Source organism: Pocillopora verrucosa, chromosome 8, assembly GCF_036669915.1.
Source record: "Pocillopora verrucosa isolate sample1 chromosome 8, ASM3666991v2, whole genome shotgun sequence".
Taxonomy (NCBI): Eukaryota; Metazoa; Cnidaria; class Anthozoa; order Scleractinia; family Pocilloporidae; genus Pocillopora; species Pocillopora verrucosa.
The window spans coordinates 5,148,897-5,173,671 of NC_089319.1; the positions used below are offsets into that span (position 1 = coordinate 5,148,897).

General features: G+C 38.5%; 4 protein-coding genes across 4 annotated transcripts; 2 read left to right on the plus strand and 2 right to left on the minus strand.

Moving 5' to 3' along the window:
* The first annotated feature begins 562 nt into the window (after positions 1-562).
* Positions 563-7,077, plus strand: LOC131788322 (uncharacterized). The gene is made up of 7 exons (XM_059105412.2): positions 563-923; positions 2,484-2,567; positions 2,896-3,167; positions 4,007-4,144; positions 4,731-4,786; positions 5,261-5,397; positions 5,636-7,077. Exons 1-7 carry the CDS (start codon positions 596-598, stop codon positions 5,908-5,910), a joined length of 1,290 nt encoding a protein of 429 aa, XP_058961395.2. The 5' UTR covers positions 563-595; the 3' UTR covers positions 5,911-7,077.
* A 608-nt stretch (positions 7,078-7,685) lies between these two features.
* Positions 7,686-13,155, minus strand: LOC131797548 (uncharacterized). Its single transcript, XM_059115179.2, has 5 exons — positions 12,849-13,155; positions 12,046-12,195; positions 9,314-9,628; positions 9,036-9,185; positions 7,686-8,617 (listed from the first exon to the last, which is right to left on the minus strand). Exons 1-5 carry the CDS (start codon positions 13,113-13,115, stop codon positions 8,399-8,401), a joined length of 1,101 nt encoding a protein of 366 aa, XP_058971162.2. The 5' UTR covers positions 13,116-13,155; the 3' UTR covers positions 7,686-8,398.
* Positions 13,156-17,870: 4,715 nt separating this feature from the next.
* Positions 17,871-21,352, minus strand: LOC131797609 (small ribosomal subunit protein uS4). The gene is made up of 3 exons (XM_059115262.2): positions 20,918-21,352; positions 18,709-18,886; positions 17,871-17,940 (listed from the first exon to the last, which is right to left on the minus strand). The coding sequence occupies exons 1-2, from the start codon at positions 21,313-21,315 to the stop codon at positions 18,709-18,711; spliced, it is 576 nt and encodes a 191-aa protein (XP_058971245.1). The 5' UTR covers positions 21,316-21,352; the 3' UTR covers positions 17,871-17,940.
* A 706-nt stretch (positions 21,353-22,058) lies between these two features.
* Positions 22,059-24,485, plus strand: LOC131796571 (uncharacterized). Its single transcript, XM_059114175.2, has 2 exons — positions 22,059-22,239; positions 23,311-24,485. Exons 1-2 carry the CDS (start codon positions 22,146-22,148, stop codon positions 24,285-24,287), a joined length of 1,071 nt encoding a protein of 356 aa, XP_058970158.2. The 5' UTR covers positions 22,059-22,145; the 3' UTR covers positions 24,288-24,485.
* The last annotated feature ends 290 nt before the right edge of the window (positions 24,486-24,775 follow it).

Sequence of the window (24,775 nt, forward strand, 5' to 3'; positions counted from 1 at the left end):
TCTTTCAAAGAGTTCAATCTGGGGATCAACTTTTATGCTGGCCAGTGATTTTATGCTTGGCAACTTAACACTAGACATCGGTAAGGTTTTAAAACAATTCAGTTCCCGCAGTCAATACTAAATAGCCTTTGTCGTAAGTCCAATTAGACTCGAAGGATTCATCCATTGATTTTTATTTTTCAGTGTTTGACGCTCAAGCAATATTTTAAGATGTTTATTCCCGATTGGAAACAAGAAAAGGTTATTTCCCAAGGTTTTTGTCCCTAATCAAAATTTTCGTCCATAAATAACCAGTGTTACGAGTTTATACAAGTTACCAATGTAAATGAAAATAAAATTTTCGAAAAATTCGCATGGCATCACAGTTAAATCAAAAACGTGACGAAACTATCGCCCGCGTAGGCCAACTGTGCTGAGCCAAAGGAACTTCCAACACGCGTGCAGTCATTGGGAACAACTGCCTCTTTTCCGCTACAGAATATTGATAGACCATGAAGAATCTACTGTAAAATCAGTAGAGAAACTTATGTCATGTCACCCGCGAAAACACGAGTTCCCATCATGCCTTTTACCCTGACAGCAGAAGACTCATCCTATGCCAACGATGGCGGTAAATCAAAGCTTAAGAACTATATTAGGTTTAAAACCATTTTCGAGATCTTTGTTCTTCTCTCAATCGAGTTTATTAAAGAGAACTTTTCGCAAACAACTTCAGATCGGCAATTATGGGGAATACATCGTGACACGTAGGTACTTAAGTAGTTTGTATGCTAGTGGAGTCAATGTTGATGAGGTGCTGATTGGCGTTCAAGTGATCGATTTGAGAAGTGACACAGTGACTAAACCCACTGTTGAAATGAGGGCTGCAATGTCTACCGCACAAGTTGGCGACGATGTTTATGGAGAAGATCCGACAGTGAATAGTTTGTATTTTATTTTCATTTTATTTTTCTAATGGGGAGAATGACTTTATATGGCGGCTTGAGTAGAACGTAGCTTGGGGGTTAGGATTAGGTAAGGCCGATCACCGGACAAATATTCTGTAAATTTCTGGATTTGACAAGCAAAAGCTTGGCCGGGTCGGACAATCTCGCCGTGAATGTCGGATATAGTGAGGAAGTTATTTAAGTTGCAGCAGGCAGCCGAGATATGGAACGGTCGATTTATTATGTTTTCAGTTCCCATAATCTGAACATTTACTCAAGCATGCAGCACGTCAGCCAAAAGAGTATTCACATGATAACGAACCCGTATATGACCTTTGACAGAGCAACAGAACAGCGGGGATCAGTTTTGTGAAATGTCGATCGTCCATGGGAAGACTAGATGTCCAATTTGTTTGACTTCAACAAGAGTCCAAGCTAACATTTGCGTGTGTGTCAGTGCTTTACCCACATTTGTCATGATCTACTTTCCTTTATTTCCCATAAACATCCACTCCAGATATCCACCAATTTTTCTTTGGTGCCCATAATTCTCTTAGGCCGACAGCTCTGCTGACACTTTTTCCAGTTTGCAAGGGTGTCCACTCACGAGATAACATCAACTGAAAATAGTCAAGTACAGCACATTGTGTAAAAGATCTATTTATGCAACAAGACCTCCATAGGAAGTGAAATTTTTTTAGAAAGGGTCTCAAAATAAATTTCAATCAGTTTTCAAGTCTCTGATGTTGTTGTTATTGTTCTTCACCCCCATCTAGTGAAATCTCTGTCTGCCAAGCAAGTAAACTGCTTTGCCTCTCTCCTTGCAAATTATGCATCTGTGAAATATTTTGAAAAACATTTAAGGAAATGTTATACTCACTTTGTCTGGTTGCATAGCGGTGCATTTTGCAGGATAAAATGGAGATTAAAGATGTTGAAATGTGTCAAAATATGTTAATAGACTCCTTTCTCTAAAATTCAAATTCCACATGCTGATAAAAGTTTTTTTGTCCAACCAGACTGATATCTTGGTCCTTAGTAAGACAAAAGACCACCCTTTTGTCAAAAATTATTTGTAGGCTTTTGATGTTCCATTCATCTAGTCCATGAATCATACCTACACTTTATGAGAAGTATTGATTCTGGTCTTTATAGGAAAACATTTTATTTGACACTGATTCTATTGAACCCATTTGGTGACATCTGTGTTACACTCTTTTAGGATTTTCATTCAAATTAAATTTGATATATTTTATTATCATGGTAATGAGCAGGGTATTGTACAAGTAGTTCAGATTTGGTTCAATCTTGAGATATTATTGCATTTTCATGCAAGTGCATGATGTGCCTGTGTGAAAGTTAGTAGTTAGACTGATCCTAAAGGGTTACTTGTAATGGTGGTTGGGGAACATGCAAGACCCTTACATGCATACATATACTTTCATAGTTCTTTAACAGCAAGTATTAAATAGTACTATAGATAATAGATGATGGTCACCATCATTTAAAACAGTCTCTGTGTAGGTTCTCAGGAATTTTTTTTCCTTTTTTCATTAGAACTACAGGCCAAGGCAGCAGATCTGACTGGTAAAGAAGCTGCCCTATTTGTACCCAGTGGAACAATGGGGAATTTGATATCAGGTAATTTTTTAACAAGTTTACTATTTACCAGCTTATTTATTTATGGGGCAGACCTGTTTTGGAAATGAGTTTATGCAGGAAAACAGTTTTGTTGCTTTGGGAATTTTGTATGATATTAACCTAAACCTTTTTTGACATTAAACAGACCTCTCCCAAAATTGTTTTTTAAAATAGCAGTAACAAGGCCAATGGCTTAGCAAAAGCCAATACAACTGAAGGGAGGAGTGTGTACTTTTGGTATTAGTGTCACCTTCACTAGGCAAATTTGTTAATTATTGATAACTACATGTATGGTAAATATTATTTTTATCATAACCTCATCTTTCAGTAATGGGGCACTGTCCTGGTCGAGGAGATGAGATACTTGTTGGTGACATGGCTCACATCATATTATGGGAGCAGGGTGGAGTCGCACAATTGGCTGGTGTTCATTCAAGGCAGGTGAACACTAATGTTGATGGTACATTGGACTTGGCAGACGTAGAGAAAAAAGTGCGTTCACAAGGAGATGCACATCTGCCATCCAGCCGTTTGATTTGTGTTGAACAGACACATAATGCTAGCGGAGGCAGGGTGTTGTCATTGAAATATTTACAAAAGGTATAATCAGCATTAGGATTCTATCTTTTTTAATTGTAGTTAAGAAAAAGGTGGGATTTTATGTTGTTTCAAGTGAATCTTCTCAACTTTTACAGTATCATACAATAGTTTACCATAACTGTTTTGTACCTTTAAGAAACTGGAACATGATTTTCTTCTATAATTAAAGAGACAGTGAGGAGAGGCATCAATTGTCAATTTACTTATCCCAGTACTTCTTTCTTTTTATATGCAAAAAATCTGCAAATGAGAAAGCACTCTGAATTTATAATAGTAAGCATTGAAAGAATTAATTTTGAATTTCATGTTGATGGTTAGGATAGAATTTTCCTTTTATTATTAGACAGTAGTCTGTAACAGGGTGAGGTAAAAGGTACATGCTGTATAATGGAAGTTACGAATAGACTCATACATGGAAATCAAATAGGGTTGTTGTCCAAGTAGCCTGTTGAGGTGCTCGCTTTCTACAACTGTCATCTTAAAGAGAGTTTTGATGGTTTTATTAGGCACACTGATTGATGTATAGCAAAGGAATTTTAACCCTTTAAACCCTAAGAGTGACCAGCTTCTAATTCCTCCTTCCAATATCACTCCTGAATCAAACATTGAGGTCACAAGAATCAAGAAAATGATCATCAACTAAAAAAGCTCCTGATTGTTAAACAAATTCTCCTTGTCAGGGCCTTAGGAATTGTACAGAGAACAGTGTGGAGAATGTGTGTACTGATGTTAGGGTGTAAAGGGTTCACCTGTAGCAGCAGTACTCTTGAGAGAGGGAGGCTCATTCTCAACCTACATTACCACTTTCAATGAACCAACCTGAATAATTATGTTATCAGCTAAAAGATGTTGCTGCAAAACACAACCTTAAGGTTCATATGGATGGTGCAAGACTCTTCAATGCTGCTACAGCCCTTGGTGTTCCTGTGGCACAGGTCACTAAGCATGTTGATTCTGTCACTTTCTGTCTTTCAAAGGTAACAATATATTCTGTTGGTGAATGTTGCTTTGTTTTGCATGAATTTTCTAAATACAAGGTTTGATTGCTCCACGGTGATTACAATTTTTTGTCTTCTTGAAGTCATGAAGTGTTCATTTTATTCTGCAATACTGCAACTATATTGTACATTGCAGTGTTTGATTTAGGTGAGTGAAGAAAGAAAATGAATCTAATAACAAATTTACTTTCTTTATATCCCAGAGACATGTACCTCCATTCTTGGATTACAGATGGGTTCTTGGTTTTTTAAGATATATGACAGGATTTCACCATTTCCCACACTTGCTGATTGTTGAGTTAGCCCCTTTAACTCCCACAATCCAGTTAGTGCATGTATTTCCCTCTATGTACTTTTTGCTATAATATAAATTCCCTTGTAACTTAGAAAAGAGAATTTGATCTCACATTCAAAGTAACACCCTCAATTTGTTTTCATTACCTGTTTGTAAGATGGCATATTGGAATTACAAGGTTGCATTATTTGTCAATCACATCTGAGAGTTTTAAGGTTTATGCAATGAAAGGTTGTTTAGTTCTAATTTTCTTGTTTACATTTCATGTAGGGTCTGGGGGCTCCTGTTGGCTCAGTAATAACTGGAGATAAAGATTTCATTTCAAGGTAAAGCATCAAACATGATAGTAACTGAACTTTTACTGAAAGGAAAAATTCCAAGTGATGAAGATGAGTGCATGATGTGGTACTAAGGAGCCTAGAACTCCTTTTTGATAAACTAGTTAAGTTAAACTAGTCATGTCCGGCTCCAAATTATTTTATATTCACCCAGTGAAATGAAGAATTAAAGAATTTGATGAGAATTCAGGAATTAGTGAAGACCTTGGATTGCAGTCTGTCTCTTAACTTCAAAACATATTCCTATTCTATCAGAGAGGAAATAATTTTCTTTTATATTTTTTATTCAGCTGTATTTATCAATGAATCTGGTGTCATTGGTGATGAGAGGAGTTGGTTTTAAATGTCGTTGTAGCTTTTTATTTGCACTAGTTGCATGTCATGCTATAAAGGAAAAAATTACACATGTACCCAAAAAAAAAGGTTCTAAATTTGACAAAAGTCACCAAATTCATTTAACAGGTGCCTGCGTCACAGGAAAGTTCTTGGGGGTGGAATGAGACAAGCTGGTGTATTAGCTGCTGCAGGGATTTATGCATTAGATAACATAGTTCCAACACTTAAAAGAGACCATGCTAATGCACAGATTTTTGCTAAAGGTCAGTATTGTATTTCATCTTCCAAAGCCCCTGGGGTAACTTTTAAGCCCTGCAAGTCTCACACTACCCAGACTGCCATAATGGCCGAAAATCAAGTCAACCAACCTCCTCCCCCGATCCCGCATTTTTTTAAAGTTTCTATTCTACAAAAGCGCGCACGGGGCGTTATGGACCATCTAATGAAAGTTTTCGAGAAATCAGTTCAGATTTACCATCCTTATCATTTCTGTTTCTACAGGAATTCACGAAATGAAAGATCTTGGACTGGATGTAGATCTTAAGAGCGTGGAGACCAACATGGTGTACTTCAGTGTCAACCATCCCACAATCTCACCCATAGAACTTTCTAAACGCATGCTCATGGTATCTGATGACGAACCAACGGAAACAAGAAGAGCAGTTAGAATTTTGACCGCTCGAACTGGAACAATACGAGTGGTTCTTCATCACCAGGTGTCTGAGGATGATGTTTATGTGACTTTACAAAAAATGAAGTACATTTTAACCTCGTGATGCGTGATGCGTGATGCGTGATGCCTAGGGCGAAACGCATTCAAAAATGAAAAAAGAGAGATATATGTCCGCGTGAGTCACATACTCCATAAATCGCCACCTTTGGAGAATTAAGGTGTAAGTCGTTTACTAGCAAAACGGAAATAACCAGGAAGTATGATGAACTTGGGGAGTTGGTGGTTTGACTTTAGTGTGTAATGCTTTTCACGTTTTTGCTCACCCTTTTTCAAGGGTTAAGGGAGAGTACGCAGGGGCGTCCAGTATTGGCGCAGTATTGGCGAACATACATCAACTTTATATAGAGGTATCTATGGCAATCCCGCTTTATCATTAAGTAATCATTCTCCTTGTTGAGATAACTTCTTCTGAAACCAGATGGGTTCAGATAATTCGAGACGATTCAACAAACCCAATAAACCATCCTGGAGCGATGAAGTATGAAATAATAATCAAAATAAGAAAGGTTGAGCTAATCTCGCGAGTCGTCCCTGCAAGTGACGAGAGCAAACAAATCATCGATAAGCAATTACTGGTAACACACGACACGGAGTAAGAAAAACCCGACTGCAGTATAAACTTCAATGCGAAAGTGCATTGGAGCTTCAACTTAGTTAATGCAACTACTAAAATACTACCTCAAATGTATTAAAAAACATTCCCTTACATTGAATGCTCGGAAAGTGTTTTTTAAGATAGGAAAGAGGAAGTTTTGTTGGGTGAAAACGTACGCATCATATTTAGAATTTCAATCACATGGCAGTTTTCAACAGTAAAAAAGATGTACCAGAAAGTAAAACTGCGCAGCTGTAGTTAAATCTTAAGCGGGTGTCAATTTCTGAGTGCGTCTACCGTCACATCTCGACTTCAGCATAGCACATATGAGAAGTGTTGAGTTCCAAATGAAAACTTCACTAATTTGCCGTCGGGGTTCCGTTTTCAGACCGCACAAATTTCGATTACTTCACGTCATTGTTTAGCTGAGGACTGCTGAAAAATGTACAAGGTTTCAAAACGCACGTGCTGAGGTATAGTTTTGCAACGTTATCGGATTCTCCTAGGCACCTATGTATTTTAATAACCAGGATTATTTTGTCTCTCAAAGGTTTTACATGAATTTATTCGAATTAAAACCGGTTGCATATCATGCAACAATTTTGTAAGACGTAATATTGTGCGTGCTATAAAATGTCTTGCAACGACAGGATTGTTCTGATGAGAAATCGCTTGCTCTAAAAATTTCCTTTAAACATTTCAATATCCTCTCCTGGTTTTAGCAGGAGTTTATTTGGAAAGGCAAACATTAACTGGCTCCGACAATTAAGGTTTTTAAAACGTAATGCAAAAAGTCCATTTCCGTTTAATTAAGGTTAAAGGAGAGTTTTTACGAAATGCTGGATATGGAAGTTAATTGGCAGTCAGTTTTCGGATCAATATCAATGTCTAGGCAACTGCCCACCTACCCCTCCCCTAACCCAACAACAGTCCATTGAAACAAGTTAAGGTCAATGTTGGTTTAGGGAAGGGGTAGGTGGGCAGTTGCCCAGATACTGATATTGGTCCTAGTTTTCTATATTATTCCCTTCACACTCTGTTGGTGACAACCCCCCCCCCCCGAACCATGCGATCCCCCCACAAGATCCCCAGTCCCCTCCCCCCCTTCAAGTAATAAATAGTCATTAGTCCCTTAAATGCATTTTGTATACAATAGGCCAAGATTTGGTGCATGTGACATGAGTTACAAAATAGGGAAGGAGTCATTGATGACGCCAAACAGAATAGCTAAAGGAGTGATCTTTATTTTCACACAACGAGCTCGCAAAAATTTGAATTGGACTTACAAAGATTTAAATCAGCTTCGCTTATACAAAACAGTCACGCTATGCTAAGTTTTAAGACGAAGAAAGCGACCTAATACCGAGACCCACAAGCTGCGAGAACCTTTAACCTTCCACTGACACACAAAGAGAACGAGGTGAAATGATAAATAATAAAAATAAAAATTGCAGGGGTAAATTCAGTGATAAGACATGCAAATCAGGAGTGAACTTATTTCTAATGAGATTTAAGGAGGATGGGAGAGGTTAGCGAGTTTCAAGAGGAAATTAAAGCGTGATAAAAAGTTTAGAAAAGAGACAAGTAAGAAGAGTTTCATCAAATACTGTTTTCATCTCATGCTAATCATGCCGTCGTGTAACAATACATCGTCGATCGACTCTCCCTTAACTTTATTAAAGTATGACATGCAATTGAAAAAATGGTCAACTACAAGAACTAATGAGGAAAAATCGTAGCTTAAGGGCAAATCTTGGCACTGACCAACCCCTCTCTCTCCCCACCCATCCACTCTTACAACTCAGTGTGTGAAGCTTGATACCAAACAGTGATGCATTAATCAGGTTTAAAAAGTGCTGCCGCACTGGATGATTAAGTACTATTGTAGCTTGTTTAACGAGCATCAGATCAGCCTGGTCGACTTCTCGTTTGGAACTTAGGCACCGATCACATACTTAAGAAAAAGAACGGCAAGGACTCCAAATAAGGATGGAACGTACATCGCTGTGGATCCAGATTTTTCAGTAGGTATGTCAGGTGGTGTGAAATCCATGACGACCTTCATTGCTCCTTTCTGAGAGTGTGGTTCAAAGCTGCCATCATTCATTACGTCTTCGGTTGCGCGAAAAGCCCATATAAGGTACATTTCCGTGTTCTACAGAAAGAAAAACGAAAATTGGAGGTAAAGAGATTGACGCGAAGTGTTAGCTCCTTTCTACGGGCACTTCTCTCTAACGAATAGCAACAAAATAATCCAACTGGGGTACAACATCATTAAATATCTTAAATGGTGGGAACAAGCCAACTAATTAAATTACAAGCAATGTCGGGGAGTTGAAGTTGAGGCTACTGAGGAACAATTTGAACCAATGGCGTGAACAGAACTCCAGCTTTACAGAGTTTCTCTCTTCTTTTTTGCTGGAAGCCAGTTGCAGCCAGTTCAATTTAACACTTTTAGCGCCCGCGCTATAATCACCTCGCGCGGGGTATGACACAATTCTTGACCAGTGAAGGCGTGAAAGTCTCTCCAATAACCAGAGCAATTAAACTAAAAGCTGTAAATACTACAGAACCTTTATTACGATGTCGCCAGCTGCGTCACCAGTGTCCCTCTTACGCTTGAATGACAACATTGTGTAGCCATCCCGTTCCTCCTGATCCATCAAAACGAAGTCCTGACTTTCATCTTTTGGAGGTTGGGAGGTAGTTTTCGTCATGTAATCCTAACAAAACAGGAAATATCTCATGAACAAAAACAAGTTTCTTTTGATACTATTAAAAGAACTTCTAATAGACAACCCTTACTGGTGTAAGGAGCAGCATATACATGCATACGTTTAAGGTGCCTTACCCCAATATATCCTTTACCGCCGTTTACTCCGCCAACCATCACATCGTAACCGTTCATTCCTCCAACGTTATTGGCAAAGCCAAAGCCAACCCAACCTGTTGCTTTCACCACGATCTTGAAGTAAAACATGTCCATGTTTTGATCGTATTTCCAATACAGCCTGTAGTTGTCATTTATTTTCAACATGTTGTAACCGGGCTCGATGAAAGTGTAGGCCACTGCACCCTTTGCAGTGTGTGGCATGAATGTTCCATTCGCGGTCATATTGACATCGTACATTTTATGATATGCCCAGATGAGGTACATCATACCTGGCTAGAAATTCCAAAGTGAAAAAAACAATTGATCAGATTTTAAGTGAGGAACCCACACTGCGCACTCTAACTGCCTTGATCTAATATGTTCCCCTTCGATGACTCGTTATTCCATTTTCAGTTATTGTGACAACGTTTATGTTATGATATACCTAGACAGGATACACCATACATCTGGCTGAAACACTCTTTTCATTCCCATGCTCTATTTTTTAGGTTATGCATTTATATTGCAAAAAAAAAAATTACCAACTAATCAAGTCTAGGAATAGAAAAAATGACGCATCAAATGTGAAATAACTGTCGCACATTGTCCTCCTTATTCCTAGGTGTTTTTGGACTCGGCTAAGTCTGGACCCTACCCATACTACAAGTAAATTTTTTTGACTAGTATGCACTCACAACGAGGCTCGTTATCAATTAGATTTCCTCTGCCTGGTGACGAGGCTCAAATCGAGGCAAGAGGTAAGTTTTTTTGTCTACTTTTTCCCTTCAACCAAACAACCCAAACAATTGAAATGAACTGAGCTATCTTGCATGAAGTTATTTTTGTTTTTCACGTGAATTAATCTCCGCGGTGTTTAATGAAATGTTATCGATTGTCTAAAGAAATTCATATCTCTCTTGATTAACGAAGGCCAACTTACGTTATCAACTCAGTTGATAACAGTAAATTACCCTGCTCTACTCTCCCGTCGACGCAGCACCACAGTTTCTTTAGAAGCTTTCCCCTCTTTTCATTTTTTCTTGATTACCGTCGTACTATTGCATATGCGTTTTCTTTAGTGTTTGAGACATATTTGGTGTTTGTAATTTTAATTTTACTGAGCCCCAGGGTGCGAAGAACACTGTCTCAAATAATAGGAGTGCTTAAATATACTTTACAGTACCATAATTCATAGTGATTTGCATCTCTAAAACGATTTTAGAAAGAAACACGGACCAAAATATAGAGCTCGCAAAAACCTGCATGAGCAAAATAATTTTTTTTCTACCATAGCCTTTTGTTTGGTCAAGTGCGTGCTATGAATTTCTGTAGCCAATCTCATGTGAAGCGAGGCAAAACCACTCAAAGTAGTCTCTCGCTAATTTCGGTCCTGACTCAAAAAAACGGTGGTTCAACGATCTGTTTAGCGCAGATTTGTGTGTGAATGCGATGAATTTTCCTTCTCTTTCTTTTACAGTTCTCCGATTTGATAACCGCTTGACATGTCTGCAACACCTTGCATGTTGTAGATCAAAAAATTGATAGATGGATTGGATATTGGTAAAAAGCCAGGCTGCATATTCAAAGATATCTACTAGAGTATGAACCGAATGATTAAAAGGTGGTTGGCTTAAGAATAGCCATTATCTAAAAATCTGATTTCCCGCCGGCTTTCATCTGCTGGAAGCGAGGCGTGTGACACGCAAATACTGACTAAATAAGCGGTGACTATGCATCGTCATAAGTCTAATATCAACTGTTTGTCCCTGAAGGTCCGATATTAATTGTTGCGTCACTTAATAAGCGGCAATTGTTTTGGAAGTTTGATGTTGGTAGGACGGACAAAGAAGCCCTTAATTTCAATATCACAATTCGCAAATAAGGAAGCTTTGACGTTTCATTCAACTGCAACACTTTTTGATCGTTAAAAGTCTCGAGCCATTTAGCAATTTCGCAAGTTTTTATTCAAAGACAGTTTTTCCCAATTGTTTCCTAATTGTCCTGTAGATATTTTGCGATATTATGAGTGTTCAAGTGGACCAAAGGAGTGGTGACAAGAGAAGTTTCGCGAATTGACGTAAAGAGAAGTTTTTGCTATCCTGCACCAGAAATTGAACATGTTAGTCATTTTGGAAGTTGTTACCAATTTATGTTGCATGTCAAAAAAGGATGATATAGAACCCTAAGCAAATATACCTTGAGGGCAAAAATAAACCTATACAATTGAAACAAAAACAAACCTCAATATTTTTACATAGTTATTTACGTCAGTGGTGTCTTTCTTTTCTTAATCATCTTTAATAATTACCAAACAGACGTAATGATCACACGATCACAACAAATTTAATCGGCCTTGCATGACTCTAGCCAAAGTATCAAGAATTTCACGCAGTTCAAAAACACGCTCGGTTTTCTCGTCAAGGCAAAGTTTAGGGAGCAAAAACAATGGCAAATGTATAAAATTGTCAACGTTCCCTGGTTGGAAGGAATTCAAGGTGATTTAAACTCTTTGCAAAGAGTAGAAAATTTTTCGAATGAGTAAAGTCCGAACACAGGTTCCTTTTTCAAATATTCACGCTCTACCAATATTCAGCCGGCGGAAATTATCAAAATGGCATGACGTGGCATTGAGTAATTTTAATGATATGCATGTCATTATAGTTAGGGAGCGTGTGTCGATAGATTTTGAGTGGAATCTCTATCTATCTCACCTTAATTACTACATCTTGTTCAGCATCACCAGTGTCCCTCTTCCTGTAGAACACCAAGTTTGTGTAGCCGTTCATTTCCGAGGCGCTCATCATCATGTAATTTTGTTCTTTATCTGGCATCGGCATCATACGCCCTGTCGTTAAATAATCCTGTCGATAAAATGATGTGAAATTAAAATGATGTTGCTTCACACAGTCATTTGGGACTAAACTGCTATGAAGTAATAACATGACGGCCTGGCCGGTTTTCTTTTTAGCTTGTTGATGCGAATGACAACAACTAAGAAAGCCTTTTGCGTACTTGCACAGGTAAATATAACAAATTTACATACTTTGTTCTCACGAATAATTTTCTTTGGCCCCGAGAGAAGTAAAATACGGTTAATTTCGGTCATTTAATAAGTTTAGTAATCACTTGATTACCAGGCAACTGTTATGATCAGGTGTTTTTTGTTTGCCTTAACTCTGCAACTAAGAAAAATGCCGAATCTCTTTTTATCATGTTCCCTTTTGTCACCCGCCAACGTAAGTTATGGTTTGGAGATTGTTTTGTCAACTTGTCAAACGAAAGCAAGCCTCATTACCAGTTGAGAGAAAATAGTCCAAAACTTCTTGAGCAATCGTCGTCCCTTTCGAATGATCCTTGAGTCCTAAATCATGATGTTATCGAGTTTCCGAGGCTTTTTTTTGTTTTGTTTTGTTTTGTAACTCAAGAAAACTGTTACTCTAACATTTCCTGATACAAAATGAAAGTGCTCGACTTGAAATCTAGGTCATAGTTTCTTTCAAGGTAAGACACTCACCTTTGCATAACCGGAATTGTTGGAGAAACCTCCCACCATTACATCATAACCCATCATGTTTCCTTTTTTTTCCGACACACCGAAGCCAACCCAGCCGGTTGCGTTCACGGTGACGTTAAAATGAAACTCGTCCTTGAGCATGTCGTATTTCCACATCACTTTGTAGTTTTCATTATCGTACGACACCATTTTGTACATTGACTTGTCCCCTTTAGATGGGGAGAAAAAAGTCGCGACCAGCAGAACAACAGGACCGAAAACCTTCATGTTGACTCTTCGGATTCTTCCACGAGAGAATGGCTTCCAAACATACAGCAGGGCCCTATAAACTCGATCATTCCCTCGTATATTAAAAGGTGGTGTCCGTTGAGGTAATTCAACCAATCAGATCGCATTCAGGCATGCCAATCATCCACTTCAACCAATCGTGCCATGTTTAGTGGACTTTAGATTGACATTATTAACGGCTGAAAATAGAATTATAAATTTCCTGTTTGCCAGTTAAATCACATGTTATCCACAGAAAACATTACGAAAACTCGCCAACTGTCTTTTCTTAACTAATGGCTGAGGATAGTCCTTTGGAAAATAGCTGTTATACAATTTCCTCTCAGATTACCCCGATAGCGGGTAACTAATACAGAAATCGAAAGTAACTAAACAGAAATCGAAAGTAACTAATACAGAAATAGTATTCAGTACGCTTTTCCGTTTCTTTGAAAATATATTTATGTTAGTTAGGTAAGCTCAGTTTATGATCATTTTAATAAAGCCAATCTCTCGTATATAACAAGTATACAGGACATAGATTTTCCCACAGTTTAATAAACCTCATGAGGTTTTTGGATATTTATTACAATGAGGTGTCTCCGTTCGACGGTGACCAATTTTTAGTGTCATTGTTATACTATGTGCCAGTATTGCGTGAGTGCAACTTTTTCATTACAATATCGGCCCAGTTTAAGACAATGCAGGTTCCTAAACACGGCTTGTTTTGATGTTAGTCGAGAAACCTCTTAACGACGAGTTTCAAAACAAGCCTTGAAAGGAATTGCTTAAGGTGAATTAGGAAAGGAGGGGTTTTCATAGACCACAAATTGCAGAATACTAGCGTCAAGTGAGTAGCGCAGACTCCAGCTGAAATCGAGAAAAACACATCCCGCGGTTTTCGTTTATTTGGTTGCTCTGGACTACGGAACAAACAGACTGAACCGATCGGTCAAGATGAATGTCGGAAACACACATTAGCCACCGAAAATACGGACAGACGTAAAAACAAAGAGAACTAAAAAAATATCAGAGAATATAAAGAATGCTCCATTTTAGATCAGGGTCTTGTTCCCTAACTTTTGTTTCTTTGAATCGCTTCTGGTTTATCCCAAAGGGAAAAAATGTGGTTTAACAAAACCCCACAGCGTTTTGTGGCTGACCCATAATTAATCGTTTTCGCCTTCTGGCTCGAAATTTTCTTCGTCTTCCTTTTTCTGCGTATTATTGAGTTACAAAAATGACTTCCGCTGTAGTTATCGCGTGAGTTTGCAATATACCCTGAATTTCTTGTGAATTACTACACTAATTTCACGCGCCTCTTTTGGTGAAAAGCCCAGAATAACTCAAGGTGTTTATGACTGCCAACAAAATCAGGTTTCAACACGCGAACGCTTTAAAATTTAATTACTTTACGGTTGATCGTGATTGCTAAACGGGGCAAATAATTATAAGTTATTACGAAGTAGAAGGAATAGAAAAACGCAAAACAACAGAGGAAATACAATCGGACAAGAAAAGACACTTACAAATGTTGTGTGACTTGCGAGTACGAAGGACGGAAAAATTAAAAGATGATCGCAGTTAAGGAATCGATGTTAACCTAATGCACTCTGATACTCTAATGTTCAATTTTTTTTCTGAGAAACTTTTACGAATGAAATTAAACAAAGCAGAATTATGCGAAAAAATCTAACAGAATACAAATCGCCGTGAGTTAAAAGAATGCAAAAAACAATAAGAAAAATGTGCGTGCAAAAACACAAAAATGTAATTAGGAACGTAAAAGGAAAGAAATCACTAAGGGCCTCTTCATATTAGCCCGGTTGACCAGGCTGGCCCGCTTACCAGGACGAATTTCGCCTTGGGTTCATATGAGAATATTCAGCCCGGTTTCCGATATGAGAAAAAGGCCGAAGATCCTGAGGACGAGTGTTGGCGCGAAATTAGAAAAACAAAACAAAGATGGCGAAACACAGCCGAGTTATTACATTTGTGCCTCAATCATGGCTTTGGCAACCCTTTTTGTTGTATCACTGCAGTTAAACGGGTTGCTAATGATGTGGAAAATTCATCAGGCAAAGCAAAACGATGCCATTCGGGCCGCCTTGTTGTGTGATGAAACTGTGCTGCTATGTCATCGACCATTTAACGCATACGCTATTGCGAAAAATTCATCCCGGTAACCAAAGAGGCCCTAAGTGGGAATGCCGCAGTAACAGTGTTTGTTGACCAGGAGAAAGAAAAGAATCATTCGTTTAAATCGCTCCATATTTTGAGAGGGTATGGATGAGGGTAATTGAGGGCTTACTGAGAATTCGGAGTCCAGGAATGTTTGCGCCAATTAAGCCCACTTCAGATAACCGCACCACTGAAGCGTCATTCTTTTTCTTGGCATGTTTCGAGAATACGACATGATTGAACATTCAAATTGCCTCAAAACTCTGAATTAGGTTCACTCATCAGGAGTCATGATCCAGAGACCAGTAAGTCAGTGAGGATAGCATTCAAAATCTGCAGACTATTAAACAGTTTCATGCACTGTTATCCGTGTTAGCTAATGCTCGGCGCAGGAAGTCAAGCCATGCTTATCAAGAGGAGAGGGGGCGAGGGATTAATAGATCACCCCTTCCCTTCATAAAAGGAAGACTCGGGGGTTAAAAGAGACTGGGAATGTAAAGGAAAACTGCGGTATAGGAAGCCACAAAGACAACTATGGGGTTCATATCCCTAAACGATTTCGCTTGCAACCAAAAATTATTTCTCGAGCGTAAGTTAGGAACGTTGGACATGATCACGATACCGGAGTCGATTATGCAAGTTTAAGGGAAAAATTCGAATAAAAGACAACCCACGTGTTTAGAATTGTTTTCGGTTCGTACGTGCCTTCGGTCACGACACGGGTTAAGAGGTAAAATGAAACTCAATGGGGGGTGAATTCAAAACAATACAGGTTTGATCTATACCAAAAATATAGTTGTCATCCTAAAATAAGTTTTGAGGAAAACAAACTTACGCAGCACGTTCGATATGTTAGAACGCGGGCCACAAAAACAGCGTTGAGTACATATATTGGACTGAGACCTAACTTGGCTTGTTCTGCCTGGCCTCGACCTCACTCTCTCGTATTCCCTCTTGGGAGAAAGAAAGGGGACCTGTTCGGTGGAAGCCAGGTTGATATGATGTTTTTCAGTTTCAAACAGAGAATTATCCTAGCAGTAAGGGTTCGCACCAATGACAGTTAAACATGCAAAGTCGTCACGTCACAAGTTCTTTCCACGGTTAAGTAACCCCTAACTTCTATAAACTAGACCCAGTCTTCCATCATTGCACAGTATTCGCGCGCACGTGATAGACCGAAGGAAAAGGTATAGAAATTATACTGGTAGGGAAACACACTTCGTTATCAAATTATTGAACTTACACAAATCAAATTGCTTATACCTTTCCACTTCTGGGAGCTACCATGAAAGAAATTCTCCCTATTTTTAAAGACTGGACGAGAAGGAGAACTAGTGACAGAAAGATAACATTTGATGCAACACTGACGCGCTAACCAATTCGAAGCTTCAACATCCCCAACACACGGGCATTGGACTGTTGTCCGTGCCCCGGGGGGTTGCGAATTTGGACCTTGCCTGGGTGGTGTGGTAAAGGTGAACCAGCGGAACACGTAAGGAGTCCGCTTTCGTGAGCAAATGGCTTAGAAAATTTCACACCGTGGAATAACGCCTAAGAGCGAAAAACCAGCTAGCTGCACCTAAAAAATTTCCTATATTCAGAAACGTTCGTTTATCACACAAATAATAGTTCAATGAAAATTGTGCTAGGGTGGGGCATTTGAACGCAGATTTTGCTCGGGGTCTAGAATTTGAACAAACCGATCTTCAAAGATTCAAATGCCCGTGGGGCGTGGGCTGTTGAAGCTTTGAATTGACCGACACATAGACCCTCAGTTTAAATTATAAGTAATATGGCAGAAGAATTCAGTGTACCGATATCTGAACCTGGAAGTGTAAGGGTTGAAATGTCAGCCATTTTCTTGTTCTCATCCCAGTTTGATGCCATTTGTGATTTCAAACTGTGATTAGGATAACGGAATTGATTTTTTCATCGTGTTTGCGTCATCCGTTCACCCCTTAACCCTCTTGAGTAACCAAGACAGATTTTCTCCTAACAGTATCAAGAAGAACAGTGGTGAGAATAAAGGAGAATCAAGATGTTGATTCAATACCAAAAATTCTCCAAACTGATATCATAAGAATTGCCACAGAAAGGAGAATTGCTTACAAGATTTTAAGAGTGAAACAGATAAAGAGTGTTTGACAAGGAGTTATGGTACCAAAAGTTGATTTGAACTGTTATTATGAAGGAAGAACTATGCTCAACAGTTTGCGAAGAAATGTTGATGCATGAAGATGAAACACTGTTCAAATATTAATAAGATCTTGGTGAACCAATTCGGTCTTTATTTTTACAAGCACTGAGATATCATTGTGTGACTGGGTTGAGATGACAGATTGATTTGGGAAGAGACACACTAAAAGCAAGCACTCAGCAACTCTTTTGGTTTGGTGCAGAGAAATGTGGAAGTCTCTCAATGCACTAGATAGACCACAGTCATCCAGCTGAAAGCTTTTTAAAACAATGGCTGGTTACAAACCTCAGAAAAGCCCCAGATTCTTTAGTTCTGAGCACAAGTTGAAATCCTAGAAAGCAGTCAATCTGACAGAGGGGAGAAAATAATCACACTCATTCACAGAATAAGCTGTTTTATTTAGCAGCACTATTACATTTTTAAGAGGAGGTTCATTTGGTCTTCTGTCTGCGAGTCACATCATCATCACATCAGGAAAAAGACATGGAAAACAAAAGTAAAAGAAGAAAATAAATATGGTGATATCTTTTAAATGTAACCTTCACTTGGAAGGGAAACAATAATGTACAGCAATCATACAGGTAACATGGATTGAACAAGACAAACATACAGTTTGAAAGCTCATGACCCTGAAATAGGGTTCAATTGACTGTTTTGAATTGCCAATATACACACAGATCAAAACCAATAACTAAATACTTTGCTTAATTCAAGTTAGTTTTAAGTTGAGTTTTAAGTTGTTTAAGACTACTTTATACATAGGTTTCCTACAGAAATCTGTCCAAGTTTGTCTAGAAACTCTGCCAAATATTTTCTAAATATCAATGTAACTGAATTCCCCCATAAAAACAATGCATGTGTAATAAAATTGTATGTCACTGAAGTAAACACTTGAATACTTAATGGTGTCTTGATAATGAACATCCAGTCTTATTATTGAACAAAAAAAATACATCCTTTGCAGCAAGTTTTTCTTTCTTTTTACAGTTTTTAGAATCGAGATCAGAAAAACTTAAAAATCAAAATAAAACTTCAAGATGAGTTTATTGCATACATTATGTTTCCTTCACTTGCCTCACAAAAAAAATGCACACCTTACAACATTATTCATTACATGTATTTTAGCAAGAAATCCAAGCAAGGTTAAACTATAAATCCTGAATTAGTGTTGACTACCCTGTACTGGCCCTTGGTGTACAGATGTATTGATCTCACCTAATCTTCATCCTCTTCCTCAGCATCAGAGCCACCACCTTGCCCTTTCCTCATGTTCCTTCTCTTCACACGTCCTGGGCGCCCTCCACCATATGGCGAATTCAGTGAGAAATCAATGTGCTTTTGAGAGTCCAGACGCACAATGTATGATGGGACATTGACAAGCTGTTTGCGCACACTGGAGAGAAGGAAAAAAAAAATCAACTACATCAATTTAATCCAAGAGCTTGGGACATTTTTCCTTTTTCATTTTCTTATGTACTAGTACAAATTACATTTTCAGATGAACCTAATGGAAGATTTTCAAAATGTTGCTGACCACTGCAATTACTATGATGCTTGTCTAACCACACTCATTTCAATGGTGCCCTACTAAAGCCATTTCAAAACAAGTGTGGAGAGAAGCCCAGGATTTCTTTGGTCTCCATCACAATATGACTGTTTCAGGAAACTTGGCCCAATTTCTCAAACAATCAGATTCAAAACTAAACCTAATTGTGACTTGGTCATTCACATTTCCTGTAGCAGTTTGCTTGTTTTAATTTTAATTTTTCAAACTTCAATTTTGGTTTTACACAACTCAATCTGACAGTGCTCCATACAACTTAGTTAACTTAACCCTTTCCCCCCTAACATCAGTATCCATATTCTCTATATCCCTACACATCTCCCACCGTGCTGACAAAGAGAAATTGTTCGATAATCAAAAGCTATCTTAGTTGATGATCATTTCCTCTTTTCTCATGACCATAATGTTTGATTCAAGGGTGATATTGTGAGGAGAAATTAGACGCTAATCACCAGTAGGGGTTTAAAGGTTAAGTCAAAATCCTCTTCATTTTCCATGGTTAGTTGCTAGTTCCAAAATACCTTGTTCATGTTGTGTAACAGAAAAACAAGTAATTTAAAGTATTGTTAGTGTGTTATCAAATTAATCTTGTAAAACACTTCAGTACTATCTGCAAATGTTTTTTTTTCAACCATTTGCAGGGCGTAAAATTGTGCCTAATACAGGTGCCAATGTGACAAAATTTTTTCTCTTTTGTGATCAAATCCTGAAAATTAGTCACAAATTGGGGACTAGAATGCTTCATCATAACCTTACCCAAAGACATAGCGAGTTAAAAAGATTTGGAAAGATAAATCTGCAGCAAACTTCCTTGTTAAGTTTGTTTCCAAAACGCAGCATGTGCATCTTGATTGATGACTAGAAGCCATCTTGTATTTAGGTGAGCTTGATGGTTGTAAATCATCCATCCTAGTGTCAACTTTGTGGCACATAAAATATCTTTTTCCGAACTTAATTTTGGAGGGTTTATCTAGAATGCTGACAGCGAAAAAAAAAGGTTTTGTTTGTCTTTACAAATGGCAACCACCTTTATTTCGAATTGGCTACCACTTTGAAAAATTTAGGAGCCAAGAGGCTATCAGAGAAAAAAATTAATTTCATGCCCTAAGTTGATAAGTGTTGGCAATACATGACCTAAGCCAGACAAAAATTTCCAACTTCAGCTCCAAAATAAAGTTCTCAATGAATTGTTGCTACTTGTATAAACTGGAAAATTGAACACATTGACATACAATTGCTCTTTTAATTAAATTGTTATACTGGTATGAAGAAGTTCAACAAGACTATTTAATCACAGATGCACATAGGTCACGAAGCACAGAGTAAGACTCTCACTATTTACTCTGCTCGAACACGTTGACATACATTGCTCTTTTAACTTGTTATACTGGCATGAAGAAGTCCAAAGAGCCTATTTAGCCACAGATGCTCATAGACCATGAAGCACAGAGTAAGAATCTCACTATTTACTCTGCTCCAACACAATTTGAGTTAGAGCAGAGTGAATCAAAGTGCTTACAGCAGTGTCAGTGTATATGTCGAATTAGTGTTAACAAAATATGAACGATAACCCAAGAAAAACGGTGCAAAACACAGTTCCCGATTACTTATCCCTAACGAGCTCGTCTAAAGTTCATACAATACCAAGTACTCCTCGTGTGAACTGAAAAAATCTTCAACTCTTTGGTACAGGACAGTTTTCAATGACGTACGATCGAATCGCAGTTCGTTGAAAAAGCTCGAAAGTTACAACGATCAATCAACCGTTACCTCCTGCAACAAGATATGCAATGGAAAAAACCCACAAAACATCGAATCACTGCGTAGTCACGAAGAAAATTAAATTTCTTAACAGCTTACCGTATGTGTCTCTGTCGGATCAACACACGAGCGTGATGAATACTCTTCGCCAAACCAAGCTTAAATACTTGAGTTTGAAGACGCCTCTCCAAGAAATCTTCGATTCGCAGACCCAACACGTAATCGAGCTTCATTCGGGTCTCATCGAGCACGCCAATTCGTACGAGACGACGCAAAAGAGCATTACCTTCGAACAACCTTCTCTGATCTTTCTCCTCCAATGTAAGAAGTTCTCGCGCAGCCTTTCGGATCTTCGCCAAAGTGAACTTCACACGCCATACCTCACGTTTGTTACGAAGCCCATAGTCTCCAATAATTTTTAATTCTTGATTCAGACGCTCTTTCTCGAAGGGACGCCTTGGAGTTGTGTAGGTTTTACTACACACGTTCTTCGGCATCTTGCTGAAGAAAAAATGGCGATCAAAAGGAAGAAGATGGGCGGCCGCAAAGCATTTAACCACGTGTAAGGAGAACGATGAATTACGTGCACCCCCCTCTAGAGTGAACTACTCTAGATACCAGTGACTCTCGATCTCAGGGAATAGAGACTGTTTCTGTGGTAATCGATTTGGACTAATTGTCATAAATTAAAGAAATTACAGCGAAGAATCAAGTTTTGCGCTTGGAGTCTAGCCCAATTTCTATTCATTTCCGTGAGAGCTCTCTTTTTTTTTTTCGCCTACCCATTTTCTCAGAGTTTGAACAGAATTTTGTTTGGAAACAAAAAATTGCCGCGTCAAGACTGTGGAAAAGTTAATTGACAGGTCAGATTGAGTTTCAGCCAATAACGGGAGCATATATAGGACTTCTTGAGATGTCTAATCGTGAAAGTTGTTGGCACCTCTGATGGAGCTGATCAAAATCACGGGTTGTAGAAGGCTAACTAACATGCTATTGCGTTTACGAACAATTCATTTACGCTTTAGAGGAACGCACAAATACCATTGAATAAATGTTGACAAAATTCCTGCCCTCCCTGGATTATTGTTAAAAGTTACAACGAAGGTAATAAACAGCTGCTAACTGAAATGCTTTAGAATATTTAAATGCCTAGTCAATACCTGTTGCAAATAACAGGTTACAAACGGACAATAGGGCAATATTCGTTAAAAAAAAACAACCTTCATAGATGGCAGTCGAACACGCCTTCCTCACTAACATGTGAGGTGATTTAAACTTTGAAGTTCCATTCACTCAGCTTTGAAAATGGAACTGGGAAACCTGAGCTATGTCGACTCAAACGTTTCGCGGCAAAATTCTTCGAGCACAGCGAAACCTGGTGGTTGTTCTCATGGTATCGTTCTTGGGTGGCATCGCTTACGGTAGGTGAAATAACTTTCCACTAAGGTTTTGATCACGGGACGTTTCTACTTTACAAAAATTTCATATCTTAGTAACACCCTTCAAGACTGAATGTACGAAGAAACTTCTCAACACCAGGCTGTTATCCTTTGAATTGTAGAAAGGGGGCTCTGGGAACGAGTTTGGACTGAAAAAGACCTGTTAACGACTGTTGTTATGGTCCGAGCTTAGTTCCCAAGTCTCTAAATAGGATTGAGGTTCAAGGTAATATTTCAGACGCTTTTCACTGATCGATCGATAAACGTTTGTTGCTTCTCACATTTAAATTAGTCCATGGTAATTCAACCAATTTTTTCGTTAAAATTACGAACACCCTCATCCTCAAACCTGTCCAAGGGCTTGGTAACTTGGCTTGGTAGCGTACAGATTGGCTCTTGTGATCCCCAATACAAGAGAATGAGATAACAGATTGTTCAAGTGTCCCATGAAGAGAATACATGCAGTAAATCAACAATTCCTACTCCATACTAATCTCTCCAAGATTTTTCAAACGCGTGGGTATCCCAGGGAGGCCCGTTTCTAAAACCTTTCTCCCCTTGCCTCCAAAACACTCTTCGCATACAAAAAACAAAGCGACAACCACGACCTTTGCGTAATCAACCAAGAGAAGCGCAGCATAAAAGCAAGAAACACCTCTTTAGTCAAACTTCACGATTTCACGGGTGTCGAAAGAATTCCAAATATTTCATTTTTTTTATTTTCATTGCTCTTTGATATTTCGATTTACCGGATTTTAGGCACGTCTGTATGGACGTATTTGGTAGCCACCCCTCCGTAGCTCTTGCACATAAATAAATACATGAATAAATTAAATAGTTCGACTTCTGACCACATGAACCACTGATATGCATTGGGGGGTGGGGGAGAGTAGCCCTATTTGCTCGATAGGCAGGTACTTCCCCTCATAACATTCACGAGAGAGGTGGTCCGTTATGTACAATATCACTCGTGCTTCATTTGGAAAGAAAGTAAAAATAGAGCAAACTTAGTTTTAACTTCCGAGGTTTTCACATGTATCTTTAAATTCACAGGCTTACTTTCCATTTTGAGAAACTCTGCAGTGCTCATTGACTCAAAATCGGCCTGCCTCAGAGATGCATTTTCAGACATCGTGTTGGTAATTGTTTACAACTATCCTTTCTACTCAAGTATTCCAGTGCTCACTGCCTTATACAAGCATGCATTTCCCACGATAATGTTTTGCGGACCGCGAAAGACTAAGGACTACACTGTGGAGGCTTTGTACATTAACAAAGGATACTTCTCCTACACGTGCATGTCACGTGCCATGGAGAAACATCCGGGGTATACAGGATATTTACTTATCAACGATGACGTTTTATTGAACTATTGGAACTTCGTTGGTATGGACCGGGACAAAATCTGGGAAGGGCCGAAGGGAACGATATTACTTTTTAACTACACTCAGCCTGCAAATTGGTATTGGTGGAATTCCACATGGGGAATGAAAACCTGTCAAAAATCTTACGATGAAATCCGGGGTTTGGGTAAGTCCTTGAAAAATGAATGGTTGCCAACTATGATTGATGATAATCACAACGACGCACTGAATGCAAATGCTCCTCCCTGGAGCCCGATATGGGACATGGAGGGGTCGATAGAACTTTTGAAACAGAATGGAAATGGAACGTTAAACTGCTACCGCGGTCGCTCAGACATATTTTACATACCCGGTAAATTTTCGGAAGCGTTTCAAACACTCTCCTATATTTTCTACAAGCACCGTTCATTCTTAGAAATTGCAGTTCCTACCATGTGTCGTATGCTTGACAAGGTGGAGAATTTTAAGTTTATCCCTGGGATTTACCTGCCTGGAAAAGCAGGGGAACCCTTGGTTAGAAAGGCTGAGCACTTCTGGAAATCGTACGACGAGAACTTGGCGTTCATTCATCCTTTGAAACTTAACTATGAGCTTGATGGAATTCTAAACTTGGCTTTACTGAGAAACAGGGTGTTGAAGTATAGTGACAGCATTAGTAAATGCTAAAGAAAACTGATGTTAAGGTTCTTCCAAAGCAATTGCGCACACGAAATCCAATGACCGATAAAAGGATCGCTAAAATACTTTTCAGAAGACGGATACTGAGGAGTAGGTGCCAGCAACGAGCAATGATGATGATGAAAATACTTTTATTTGAAGATTTTGAGATAGCAGAATAGCACTAGGTATTTACTTGCATTTATTTTGAACGGTATATCTTAACTACAATACATATTTACAATGATAATGCAACACTATAATAAAACAATTTTACCCAAGGACGTACAATTAAAGAAAAGTGTCGCGCAGTCCCCGAGCAGAAAATTGTCTTTCAAGTAAAAGTGAAGGCGTATATACATAAATAAGGTCGATTTAAGATCATTTAAAAATTATACGTTTGCTTTCATCTTATTAAAACCTTCTAAAAATTGACGTAAGATTCTTTTTAGAAGAATTTGAAACTCTAAGAATATTAGATTAAAATATATCTTCAT